The sequence below is a fragment of the Thermobia domestica genome, chromosome 9 (assembly GCF_964235325.1).
Source record: "Thermobia domestica chromosome 9, izTheDome1.hap1.1, whole genome shotgun sequence".
Lineage (NCBI taxonomy): Eukaryota > Metazoa > Arthropoda > Insecta > Zygentoma > Lepismatidae > Thermobia > Thermobia domestica.
Window position 1 is genome coordinate 127,041,298 of NC_137462.1, and position 14,295 is coordinate 127,055,592.

Consider the following 14,295-nt stretch of genomic DNA (forward strand, 5'->3'; position numbering starts at 1 on the left):
TAAAACTAAAAATTTCATTTTGAGATTAGTTTGAAGAATATATTCTTTTTTTAAAAAAAGGTTATAAAATTAAATTTCTACAAGAAGATATTCAATTGCTCTAAATTACTTATTAGACGTTTTAAAAGTTTTAAAATTTATTTACAGTCTGAATATAGAAAATAAAATTTCAACCAGTATTAAAAGTTCATAACTTGTTTATTTCAGATGAGCAATTGTACAAGTGGTAACTTTTTGTTCTTTCCCAGGCATGGTAGCGAATTAGTAGCCTTTCTGTAAAAACAAAATGAACATCAAACAATGACATATGCATAGTTTCATTCTAAACATTTGCATACACGTAGTTCTATCATTAATTTATGAATACCTTTAGTGCTGGAAAACAATAGAGTTATATAAATCAATATCAAATGATATACATTGAAAGAATTGTAAACTTTAGGTTAAGTAGAGTTAAATTTTGAAAGGACAAATCAAATGTTAAATCTTTTCCTCATATTTACGTCATAAAATAATTCTTTTGTGTATGAAACTAGTGATTTGATGATGTAGACATCGGGTAGTGATAGGAATATTGCATTTCAGATGATACAGGTAGAAACAATTATTTGTTAAGGTAAACAAGTAATAAATACAGATTACAATAAATTCAATTGGAAATATTTGAATACACTTACTTTCATTTTCTAGAAAATATTCACTTAAGTGCTGAAATAATAACAATAAAACTTAATATCTCTAATAATATAAACGCATCAGAACGTGGTAAAGGAAACATTTCGTTTGTAGTGGTTTGTTATTATAAATACTTTTCTACTGAAATATACGACATAAAGTCGTAATAATATTTTGTAAAGTGATAGATTTTCCATCTTTTAAACAGTACGCCATTTTTCTATCCATATACATCATTATTTCTTATTATTTTAAAATTAATTATTTTTATAATCCTTTGCATATTTTGAAAAGCTCTTATGGTCTCTTATTTTCTGTGTCACTTTATATCCTTGAAAGTTATATTTTATAAGACGGTTGCTTCTGAGAAAAGTATTACAGTAGCACAGAGAGGTAGATTTCCTCAATTAACATGAGATCTAACTGCTAAGAGGAAAGTCACACATATGTCACTCATAATTCTATACTTTTATTTACCTGCACGTTGTACCTCACTTCTTTTATTGGTTCCCAATCAAAAGTAGCACGATCACCTATAAATATTTAATTTTAAATCTGCTATGGATCTGCCGGTTCCTAAACGATTTTTTTAAAGCATCGTGTAATATCTTAATTATCTTTCTCATTGAAAGGAAATGTAAAATTTAACTCCTTAGATAGCCGATTCCTCTCTCTGTATCTTATGAGTCCTTCATGGTTCAAATGGTATAAGGTGAGTTTTGTACCTGTATTACTGATATTATAGAACATAATCCTGACTTTTGTTCTAGAGTTGACTGAAAACAAGAATTAACATTTTAATTATGTAAGTTAGTTGTGTGAAATGTAATATAAGGATTGTGTGTTAAAATGGCTACTGTCTATATGATATCAAATCTATTCGGTTATACTAACTTCCGCTAAAATATACGGTACTAACCTGTAATTATCGTTGTGGTCTTAGCCATACTGTATTTGAGAACCCAATCCTAAACCTTGTGCTCCAATTCCTCCAAGACCATATCCACCAAGCCCATAGGCTCCGCCAAGTCCATAACCACCAAGGCCATAGCCTCCAAGACCATAACCACCAGCACCCAATCCATAACCACCAAGTGACAATCCTCCCAATCCGTAGGATCCGCCCAATCCATAAGATCCTCCCAATCCATAAGGTCCTACGCCAGGAATGGGCTTAGTTGAGATTCCTCCAAGTCCAGAATAGCCCAATCCTCCGAGTCCACTGTAGCCCAAGCTGGGGTGAGCAACAGATGAGGCATAACCAATAAGACCACCAGTAGAACCTGGGTAGCCATATCCAAGACCAGAACCAAGTCCAGAACCAAGACCAGAACCAAGACCAGAACCTAACCCACTGTAGCCAAGTTTTGGCGAGACAAGAGAAGAATAACGGACGTTGGAGAAACTTGTTGATGGGTATGGAGTGCCTGTACCGTAGCGAATGGCACCGTATGGACTCAAACCTCCACTGTATCCGCCGTACCCAAGACCAAGAGCACGTTTCTCTTTGTCTTCATCTTTGTTGTCAGCAAATACGCATGCTGATAGAGAAAGAACAATTATAGTCTGGAAAAACAGAAAGAAACAACATTAGAATATGAACGGCATTATACTAAAATCACTGGACAGAGTTTCGTAGCATATATTCTACTCTTATTGGTTTGTATATTAAAAGAGAGTAGAAATGGATGGATACAGTTAGTTTGGATTATGAGCTTTGATGTTAAATGGATCATAAACAATTTTCATTATACAAGGAGAGTTATTTTTTATTATTTTTGTCAACTTGAGACTGCAAAAAATCTGGAGAAATAAATATCGGACAAAAAAAAAGTTCGAGATAAAAAAAAATAATATTTCGGAGGAGAAATTCACCTGTAGTAAAAATAAGCTTTATCTAGGGGATGGGAGGAACTGAAAATTTAAGTCGGTTCTACATTTTCTTTATTGCGGGGCTGTGATGGCTCAGTAGTAGAGTGTTCACCTCTGGTGCTTGGGGTTCCGGGTTCGATCCCAGCCCTCGCCAAGTGAACTTTGTGGTGTACAAACGTCGTGTATGTGGGTTTCCACGGGGTTTTCCCGTTTCCTCCCATTTTTTCCATTCTACCATTTCATTCATTTATCTTCATCACCATCTTTTTTAGCCTAGCCGGCATAATCATGGGACGTAAAACTCAAAATTTTCATTTTCTTTATTGCAGATTCGTATTCTTTGGGGCAAAGTAAGTAAATTTTGTTCGAAGAAATTTTTCGATTCGTGGTAGATGGCACTGCAAACCGTGAAAACTAGTTTCACAAAAGTTTCTTAAATTGAAAGCCGGCACATTTCATTCCAGAACAAATCTGAGATAAACAATTCAATCTTGTGTGTTAAACGTTTTTTCGACCCGTAACAGGTGGCGCGGAAGATGGCTCTGCATTCGGCGTAAATTCAGATATGTGGTAATGTCACTAGGTGCAGCGTGCGAAGGTAATCATAATTGGTTATCAAGCATTCTATAGGCTGCATTTCTTTGTTGCCCACGCGTACGACACGTTAGAGGTTACCCGATATTTTCTATATTTGTCACTCAAAGTCTTTAATTAAGAAAGACTAGCAGCGTTCACCCCGCTTCGCTGCGGTCACCCCGGAACGCAATAAACTTTGTTACTTAGATAATTTTTACTTTTTCGCTTTCAAGTGATATGATAAAAACCATAGAAGATTGCAGTAAATCTTAACATTATATCGCCTGTCATTTATGTTAACCCGCCCCGCTTCGCTGCGGTCATCCCGGTGCTGGCATATTGTAAAAGTGTCTGTAAAAATAAGCAAATCAATTAAAAAATTTTAAACAGAAGATTCAAGCTATTTTCCGCTGTATATCGCCTGTCATTTATGTTAACCCGCCGAGTGACACGGTCATGCGGGTTGCATATAAATACGTTTATTTTTACCTATGATGAACTAATAACAAAGGATTTGTACGTTATGGACACTTGAATGGTCAATTATCTCAAGACACTGGTAATTAAAAATTAAAGTGATATGATAAAAACCATCTAGGGTCCAAATCCTAATAACCCCCCAAAAATGAAAGAAATTGGTTCAGCCGTATTAGCGTGATGAGCGGACAAAGGATTTTGTACGTTCTCTTTTATATATATAGATGTTAATTTAATTGTTAATCAAGAAAATTATCAGTCGCTTCTTTCGTTTTTTTTTTTAAATTACTTTTGAAAGTATTTTATTTCACGTTTTGGATACTACTGACACCACATTCAATTAAATATTTTTACTTATTCGCAGAGTTGTTTAATTTATTTCGAACTATGTTCATTTGTTGATACTGAATTAGCTTTGAATAGTTTCATGACTGCGGACAGATCCAGCCAATAAAATGTTTGGTAATCCAACTACTATTACCACCGCAGACTGCCACCTAATTGCCAGTGTTGCCAAAAAGTTGACATAAAGAGTAGCTAAGTGAGTGGTGAAATGACTCCAATTTGAGATGAAAAGTCACCAAAAATTATATTCTGACTCTTTTTTTCTCTCTGTTACTGGCTATATAGTATAATATATAATTCAGGTAAGTGCACCTTGGCAATAATCTCTTTTTAGTACAATATATATGTTTTACCTTATGATCAATTTCACTTCAATGAAATCAAAAGAAAATACACATACAAATCAAAAAAAAAACTTCCCCGTTAACTCAAACTTTCAGAGATAATCGGTAATGTTGTATTATTTGTGCACCTCAACGGAAGCTCTGCAGGCTAAATGATATTGAACATTAAAATTGTACTCCGTTACAGGGCAAGATGTAACCTATCAGAAAACAAAGTGGAATTCTGAAGATTTCACACGCAATATATGTTGTATATTTGCCGAATTCATTAACGCTTGGGCTGATTCAAATAAGTAAAAGGAAAACTAACATACAAAAACTGCTTCCAACTAATAGTGCTTGATTTGTTCACAATACAAAAGTCGCTAGATTTGTAAATAAGTTGCCAAATCTTCATTTAAAAATCACCAAAAAAGTCAACCAATCGGAAATATTATTTTTTGTCGCTATTTTGGAAGTCGAATCCCCTAGATTTAGTGACTTTTCCCCTAAATTTGCAACATTGCTAATTGCATTATCATAGTTGAATTAACTGAATTGACGTCGAATGTAAAGCCATCTTTCACACCGTGTTTCTCAAGTCGAAAAAACGTTTAAGACAAAAGATTGTTACTGTTTATCTCAGATTTATTCTGGAATGAAACGTAGGAGCTCCTAGTTGAAGAAACTTTAGTTCAGCTACTTTCAATGATTACAGCGCCATCTATCGAGAATAAAAAAACCGAAGGTTGCTAATAAAATGTACTCATTCCCCCTTTCCCCGTATAATCCGAATCTGCAATTAAACATATATAATGAAAGGTATGGTCCAACCCACTTATTTATCCTCGCGCTGACTTAAAAAGCACGTTGAGTTATTGCTATGTTGCAATTTCTTTTAGAGCACACCCCTAAACTAATCCAGCAGAAATTTGGATGGTTCGTGCAAATGAAAACTATAGTCCGATTTTGTCATTAAGGAAATACGACATTTTGTGGCTGTATATTCAGTGAGCAATTTAAATTAAACTTGATTCCCTTAACTATGCTTATTGGTGTGATATGGCAACAGCGAAATATTTTTAAGGACATGAAGTTATCAGCAGCCAACGACAAGCTCTCTATCTCTTGATTTGGACCAGTGTTGCCAATTTAGCGACTTTGTCGCTAGAACTAACGACTTTTGGAAGTGTCTAACGACAAAAATTTTTTATTTAGCACCTAGCGACAAATCTAGCGACATTTAGGAATTCAAATATTTTGTTCTATATTTATATTAAAGTTTCCAAAATTTTGCATTTTTTGATACTACTAATTACTTTTACACACTCGGTTGCACTACTGCTATGAGCGACTTCATTGGATTCATCGCTGGTATGAAGGAGGATTATGCCCTTCTTCATTGCGGTTCGGAAATCCGGGAATTTCCCGTATCTAACTAGTTGCGTAATAGCTGGTAACCTCTTGCATTTCACAGTGCGTACAGTGACAGTGATGCTGGAGAACATTGTGCTTTTCTGGTTCAGTGTAGTTTGTGAGATTTATATATTAATTGAACTTCGGTTGTTCTTAATATAAATTATACAGAAATTTCGTGGGGTGAGTTTGGTGAAGTGTTCCAATACGAAAGCAACATGAATTCCCCAACCCCCCCAAAAAAAAGATAATCATACACAATAAGAGGGAATGGGAAAAAGTGATCCAAAATTTTAAGTATTTGCAAACTTTCAATGCTATATTTATTAATTTTGTATTCTTCAAAGCGCATAGTGCAGCATGTTTGTCAAGATGGCCATTTTTTAAAAAGAAAAAATACTCGAGTCTTCCATTGTATATGAAAAATATTTAAATTATTTTTGTAAAATTGTATAGCGACTTTTCTAGCGACTTGGGAGGAGGCGTTTAGCGACTTCTAGCGTCTTTAGAGTACTAAACTAGCGACATTTCACACTGGCGAGTTGGCAACAGTGATTTGGACGGCAGTGCTACGTGATTGAAGGACGGTTCATAGAGCGTCTTGACTATATTAACTTTGTAGGATTTATTGTAGACTTGGCTTGGAATTCTATTGAATGTCGGAACTCCCTCCCTCAATCTAGTAGTTCAAAAAACCCTTCTACCCCCTTCCTTCTGCATCCACAAAACTGAATTCATTATTTCTCTTCTACGTTTATTTTCCAAGTTGCATACCAGGGAATGGAAATATTTTTCTTTTTTAATGAAAATTCTCTTGTGAAAATATAGTAAAACAGTACAAATTCTATATAATCTCATTCTTATAGCATTAAGAATAGTTGTAGCAATGGTGTGTGGTAACCAATCACCAATACGTACAGTAAATGGTAAAAACCATATAAAGGATATTGTGGGATACAGATTTTTTAAAAGGCATTAGAAGCTTTTTGGTGCAGAAAGTGCTATATTTGTGGCCACAGTATAATAACATGTACATTTACTACATTTATAATATGCATAGTGACAAATTTTCAACATGTACAATTAAGAGTGGGAGAAATATATAGGTGCCAATAGAACATGAACTTTCAAAACACTGGAAACAAATTTTCAAAATGAAGAAATGCTATATTTGTAGCTATAATATGGTGGCTTATTCTCAGTCTGCATGTGGTTTATTTTTAATTTGAACTGACGTAGTAGTAAGATTCCTAACTTTCTGGTTTAATAATATAATAAATTAATCGTGCTGATATATATTATTTGTAATGATAGAACATTACAGAACATTTTTAGTACATGTTATTCCTATATACAACAAGCAGTGGCGTATTTAGGGGGGCGGCTTCCGGGCTTAAGCCCCTCCCGAAATCTTACTTAGTATAGTAAAGTAAATGAAATATCATGCAGAATTTTCACATTTCCAGGCAAAGCCACCCCCCGAAAGTTAGCAAAGCCCCTCCCGAAACAAAATCGTAAATAGCCACTGACAACAAGTATTTTACTTATTTTGTCATTTTTCTTGTCAGTATTCCACTAAATTTATTTGTAGCTTACAGTAAGAAACTGTAATACCAAAGGATTCCCTGAAACTTTCAATACGGCTCAGAGAGGAAAGTCGACATATGACGTCATATCAAAACGCTTGTTTCTGTTTCCGTTACGTAAACAGTGCATTTTTGCATTGTTTGAAGCTTTGTATTGATATTTATCTGAGATTTTTGGTATGTGCTATATTGCAGACTAGTTCTACACGACGTTATCATTAAATCACAACTTTTGATCAGAAAGGAAATGTCCGTTACTTTCATGTAGAATGCGATGAGAGTAGTCAGGGCGACATGTAATTCGCCTCACAAATTGCCTGCTGGAGTGAACGAATGGAGCTGTCATCACACTGAGACACTAACGTTTCCTTTTTTTCTTTAATAACTGTGGATTTTTCTACACTGGCAACCACGTTATCAACGCACATCCTCTTATTCATGAATTCTTCGAGCAAGGTCCAACATACTCCAAGGATGAACATTTCCTATTGAATCTTTTGATTGCAATATGCAAGCACGTTGCAAATAATGGAAATTTTAACTTCTTAAACTAGTTCCAGTGATAACTCACTTGACTTTGGTTGAAGCGAAGATCTAAGCGACATTGAAACCCATTAAATTTATACTTTGTCTACTTTAAGAGCTACAGCACAGGACTTTGCCATCTATGCATTCTTGCGTTACAGTTTTATTTCACCTCAGCTCAAATTTCTTCCGTTAATTAGCATGGCTTCTTTGCCTCAACTTACTCTTAAGTAACGCTAAACAAAACAAAGAAACAACCAAAAAGTAATTGTCTCCTAAAGTGAACCTCAGCTTCATTATTTCTCATTAGGTCCTATAATTCTTCCATATAAGATATAAGCTCAATCATCTTCTCTAAAAGTAAAATATATTCTGCAAAACTAACTTAAATTCTCCTCATATTCTAAATCAAACTAATCTCCTGGCGCAACAACCCGTAGGGGGCTAAGGTGTACTATCCGGCTTGTGATATCCCTTTGAAGTAATCTGTAGTCAGCATATCGGCTTCCGTCTTCATTAATGCTGGCTTTCGAGACCAGAGTTCGTTACATTCTTGTTTCAATTGCTTGTCAATTGTCCTTAAGATACTAGGTGGACTCCACAATGTCAACACCGTTTTTTGACTACGAACGGTCATCCATCTTTCCTCTGATCAGACCAGCACTGATTGACATCGCTAACCCCACGAGAAGCGGTACTCTACTGCGGCTGGGCGTTAGCTACCTCACATCAACTTAATTACGAATTATTTCCTTTCTACACGCCTCCCGTCAGCTACTTTTTATAATATATACCCGGGATGGTTGGTATCCACCTGGACCAGTGGCGTACACAAGGGAAATTTCAGGGTTTTAATGCCTCCTTTGAACAAGAAAATTATGAAATGTAACATTATTATTAAGATATGTACATAATTAGAAGTCCTGAAACAATTTGAATTTGTTAGCTTGAATGCACACACCCAGGGCCGTAACTTGTGGGGGGACAGGGGGCAACTGCCCCCCAGGAAAGCTCCCCACTGTTCGAGAGGGCCCATTTTGTGACAAAATTTTCTTATTCCATATGCGATACGAACATGAAATTATAAATGAAGCATCAAACAGGTTCACTACATTACATAAACAAAACAGCACACAAAAGGTAAAGAAAACAAAAATGAGTCGTGGGCCTATTTCAGTAAAAAAAAAAAAAAAAAATGTCTACTATTACAGGCCCTAGAAATAATTTTTATTCGTATGGATTTGAGATTTGTCAATATTAATTGATCATGTATGGAACGGCCAAAAAGGTGTAACTAACGGCTCCGGAGACGTTGCCGTGCGGGAAGGCCCACAGGCTCCGGGGGGCCCATAAAGAGTAAGAGAAAGATGGAAAGAGGATGCCCAAGAATTAGAAAAACAACTTTTTCTAGGGGCCCAAATACGCGTATTAATGCATGTCCCCCGCCCCAGAAAAAATTCTAAGTTACGGTGTTGCACATAGCCTTGATGAAAATGTGTCTATGCTACTGACTTCTATCCAGAGTGATAACAATTATCGATGCAAGTGGTGTAGCACACTGGATGAAGAGGACCCGCACCCAAATACGAGTACTTTCATATTACATCAACTTTCATATTACTATTTAAAACTTTCAGTATAGATCTAGTAATCATGCATGTGAGATATGTACTTTATAAAATTTCAGATTAGGATCAATATTGTTTTGACCCCATTCCCCCATCCACTGTCAAAGTGTAAGTAATATTCAAAAAGCTAGAAATCATTTAAATATTAAAACGATTTAAATAGTTCAGATTAAAGAAAAAATACACAATATCTTGTAGATAGTCAATTTAGTGGGCCCTTGAATGAAGAATAACAAAAGAGTATCTCAAAGGACGACGAGAACAATCATCAATATATCATTAAGATAATTATCACAACGTTATATGTAATATATCTTAATTGATATTGAAAATTCTAGTACTCTGACTTGTTTTGCTTTAACTGGTTTACCCGTTCATGCTCCCAGAAAGATAGGGACACCCATTGTTGCAGCAAGGGACTTCGAGGAAATAAAGGACTGCCGAACCGACCGGGGTATCATACATATACAATTGTTATGGTTTCTGGCAAGGGGATCAAGATTCAGCTATTTTCTTTTGCTCTAACATTCCAGAATTATGCAAGGAGGCTCAGAGAGACGGTGATGATGTATTGAGGAAAGTGAGAGGAAACGTGAGAACTGCGAGAAAACTCGCATGCACAGTGTTGGTCCACGACAATGCTCACTTGGTAAGGGCAAGCTTTAACTGCTACATCTTTAAAATAACTAGGGAAGGAAACAAATATCTTCCGGCGCCGAGACCCCAAAGAGATTTGTAACGGCATAGCCTAGAGACCATCCTACGATTCTTACAAACTCACTATCGCCTGCAAATTATTTTTCCTGAAGAAACGGTGTAATTACCTAAGTATTTGCTCCTCTCTAAAATCTATATAATAACTCATTCAATTCCTTGTAACGTCTCTTTACTAAAAAAAGGTGTTACCTAGCGGCCAGACAGGTTGCTACCATGAAGAAGGTACTATGTTAAAAAAAAAAAAAAAAGTAGCAATGCCACAGTGTACACTACGTGAAGGAGTTTGGTTCGGATTTTGTTAAACTAATTTTCCTAACAGGCTAAATTATACCAAACCTAATTTTAAATACAGCATTTTACATAAAATTAAATGAAGTATATTTTAAGATAAATGAATATTTGATAATAGAGCATATTTAAGTCTTTAGGTTTGTCGAATAGAAACTCATTTAGTTTCATTTTGGCATTGTACTTCATGGACAGATTAGTATTTTGTATCCTGTGTAGCACACTAACCCGCTAACCTCAACAACACTGAGGGTAATCTATCAAGTAAGGATGATATAATTACTCCCATAAGAATACATGAAGAATTGATTTTTTGATTCTTTATATCTTGGAATAAACTGGATAGATCACGTACATCAACAAACTCGAATCTTGATTTTTGAACCTCTACATCCTGGGTTATTCATCAAGTAGATCTGGAATTTTCTTTGTCTTTTGGACGAACACATGGACAGACAGAGAAAATATGTAAACATCTTTAACCGACATAAGACCCTCGGGTCGAAAACGACCCACTTAAAGTATTTTGTTATTGCTAAAGTTTATATATATTTGCTCTCCGTGTCGTTTTCGACCCAGTATCTTAATTAGCCAATGGGAGGTCAGCAAAAGGAAATGACACTAAATTCATAGATCGAAAAGATCGAAAATTATCTATTTTCGGAAATAAATCTAAATATGAGATCTCGTACAAAACAAAAAATGATAAGGGCGTATATAGGTTAAAAGTATCTTCTCCATCCTATTGGGAGTAATTTTCACTTAGTTCACCTTATTTTTTTTTTCATTAGATCTCCGAAATGATTCTTATAATATCACATCCCTAAAGGACAGACCTCTGTAACAGTTTACTAGGTTTCTATTTTGGAATTAGATGCACAATATGTAGAGTATTTCCTGTTTCTTCCTTATGCCTTTGTTGGTTGGTGAATTAGTTTTGTTAATGATCTTTGTCTGACAATGTCTGATTCCACGACTGAAGTAAATTCATAATAATACACACATCGTGTAATTCTTCTTCAAATGTTTAAATGCACAGAGTGAGTTCTACCATGGCTGTATAGTTAATGTTCTTGACTATAATCTGGGAGACATCGATAACACATTATATTTGTAGGTCCGCTTCTCAGGTACTTTCTCTGCAGAATAGCAGTGGCATCAATTTCTGCCTAATTCTGAGGAATCAGTTATTGTCATATGTTCAAGGAAAAATCCAAGCAAATAATTATATTTAGATTCTGGGGAGCGCAAGCAAACTTTGGGAGGCGGGTTCCCTCGGCCCTTGAGGATCAGAGCCCATGTTGAATAAGAACGTTAAAATCTTTTAGGAAATAAATAGAATAATCAAATGTTAAAAGATGAATGTTTGAATTTTAAACAATACTATTTGCTACATTATATAGCTTTCGGCGTACTTTGCATTATATAGATTACAATCGTGCTGCATTGAAAGTTCTAATTTTGTTATATTTCTTTCAGCTTGCCCATCGATTACCCCAAAACTGCGTTTCATATTTTTTATGCAATTAGTCACAGATTTGATTATCACAACAATCCCACAGGTAGCAACCACTGATTGTTTCAGTGATGCCAAAACACTTGTGATTTTGAATGACTGATTTTAAAATCCTCCGATGTTAACAACAGTTTTGCAGTGGTAATTTCTTCATGACTTTTGATTCTTTCATCAGAGGCAGTGATGTCCGTCCTCTAAGAAGAATCAAGAACAAAATCAGCTTTTGATTTTCCCCCATAGGGTCTAGTACGCATGATATCTCTAATTTTACCTATCAAATTTATCCTGTAACTACTGCTTAATGATTTCCATTTGTTTTTGTTTTTATAAATCTTTTCGAATCACGGTAGAAAGAAACTGGTTATCCTACCCATCTCTAGTAACTTAGTTGTATCAGCTATCTTCACTAGGTAAATTAGCTAAAAATCAGCCTCAAATATAAGAGAAACAAGATTTATAAAATATTGACGCAACTTGTAAGTTCAAAGTTCAAGCTTATTGATACACGAAAGTGCGATGTGAAAATAAGGTACTTCTAAGATAAAATTTTAGCTTCACATCTCGGCACTATACTTTGTAGCCTAAGTAAGAAGATGACTTTAGATTTTTGTGTTTTACATCCTTATCATGCAACACCGAAGACATGAAGGACAGGTCCTCGTGTTAACGTGGGCTTCGAACCACGAACAGGGCTCGAATTCGATACAAGACCATCATAAGGGCGCATCCACGGGGGGTTGTCCACTGAATCCGGGCTCCCCTCAAACTTCGTAACTCGACTAACATTTGTACACTTTCTTGAGTTGAGTTGAGTTGAATTTGAGTTTAACGTTCCTTTCAACAGCAAGGCTATATGAGAAGGGACCTACTGATTAACGTGGAACCCGAACCACATGAGCTCCCGCCGGGAATTGAACCCTTGTCTACCACGCTAAAAGCACGTACGCTAACCGCTTATCCACAAATAAACTCAAGTGTACACTTTCTTAACATAACTATACTTGTTTAGCAGAGAAATGATTGATGTAGCCTAAATATTTCAGTTTACACTTTCCTTTGCTTATAAAAGTGATCTAGTTCTAAGTAATTAACAATTATTCATCGTCTTTTCGGGTACAAATAATACTATATAGACATATTGTACCCACCCACCCAGAAAAAACTTTGGACTCCTTCCAACAAACAATTCTGGGTGTGCGCCTGGACCATCATGCGAGATCAATCCCACATCACTATCTCATCTTCAAGAGAACTATGCATTAGGAACACACCTCTGATGCTGGCTAATAAAACAATGGAAAACTCAAGTAAATGAGGATCTCCTTCGTGGCTAAGCGGTTAGCGTACGCGCCTTAGGCGTGGGAGGCTCTGGTTTAATTCCCGGCGGAAGCTCATGTGGTTCGGATTCCACGTTAATCAGTAGGTCCACGTCTCATATAACCTCACTGCTGAAAGGGACGTTAAACTCAAAATCAACTTAAGTGAATGATTTTTTTGTTAAAGAGAACCCCTAGTGGACACAGTGTTGACCACCAGAAACTCACATTTCTTGGTATCAATCGAGAAAGGCCTTACATCAAAAGTAAGTGCTGTACCAGTGAGCCACCACGTCCATTGAGTACGTTACGAAGAATATATTTGATAAATATGAGTAACATCTGAATCAAATTAGGATTTTATTTAAAATTGCTTTCGAAATTTCTGATTATGCATTGATTAATCATTCTTTTGTTTGTTTCGGAGACCCAAGTTTGACTTCTATTAATAATACATATTTTTTTTTTTTATCCTCTGTTGAGATTAGATCTTATGTTGTTTGGAGCCCATGCTATCTTCTAATAACGAAATAAATACAAATTGACATTGTCAGGGATATATTTAAAATATACTTTTTAACATGTGAGCATGTCGTACTTACCAAGAGCTTCATGATCGGTTGTTGAATCCTAATATTTCTAAAGCACGAGTGGTACAGAATATGTGTTCAACTTTTTGTCTTTTTATATTGAAAAGAGTCCGTCAGATGTTGTTCCCCCCCTGGTCCCCCTCAAATGTGTCTCAACACGCACCTTCCCTTATAACACTCAAATCACCTACACACGCAGATAAAACACACCCTTTTTCTTCAAGGTTTCTTAATTATTCTTCAACAGAAGATTTAGTGTTGTAAGGTGCACTTTGTGGCAGTTTGTGCATGGACCTTCTCTCATAGTACTCAGTGTTTCCAACTGCATAGAAGTTCCACTAAGTAAAATAAAATGCCTTACATTTAATCAGATGTGTATAGATACGTATGATGCTAACTGTCCACCTTTAATTTAATAGCGAGGCTGTGTCAGTGAAGCCGGACA

General features: G+C 35.7%; 1 protein-coding gene and 1 long non-coding RNA gene across 2 annotated transcripts in view; one reads left to right on the top strand and one right to left on the bottom strand.

The window, feature by feature from the left end:
- Positions 1-14,295, top strand: part of LOC145695004 (uncharacterized) — a 261,336-nt gene that overhangs the window by 30,733 nt on the left and 216,308 nt on the right. The window lies entirely within an intron of this gene.
- LOC145694107 (uncharacterized) lies at positions 49-13,999 on the bottom strand. Its single transcript, XM_081770225.1, has 3 exons — positions 13,863-13,999; positions 1,595-2,241; positions 49-273 (listed from the first exon to the last, which is right to left on the bottom strand). The coding sequence occupies exons 1-2, from the start codon at positions 13,872-13,874 to the stop codon at positions 1,615-1,617; spliced, it is 639 nt and encodes a 212-aa protein (XP_081626351.1). The 5' UTR covers positions 13,875-13,999; the 3' UTR covers positions 49-273; positions 1,595-1,614.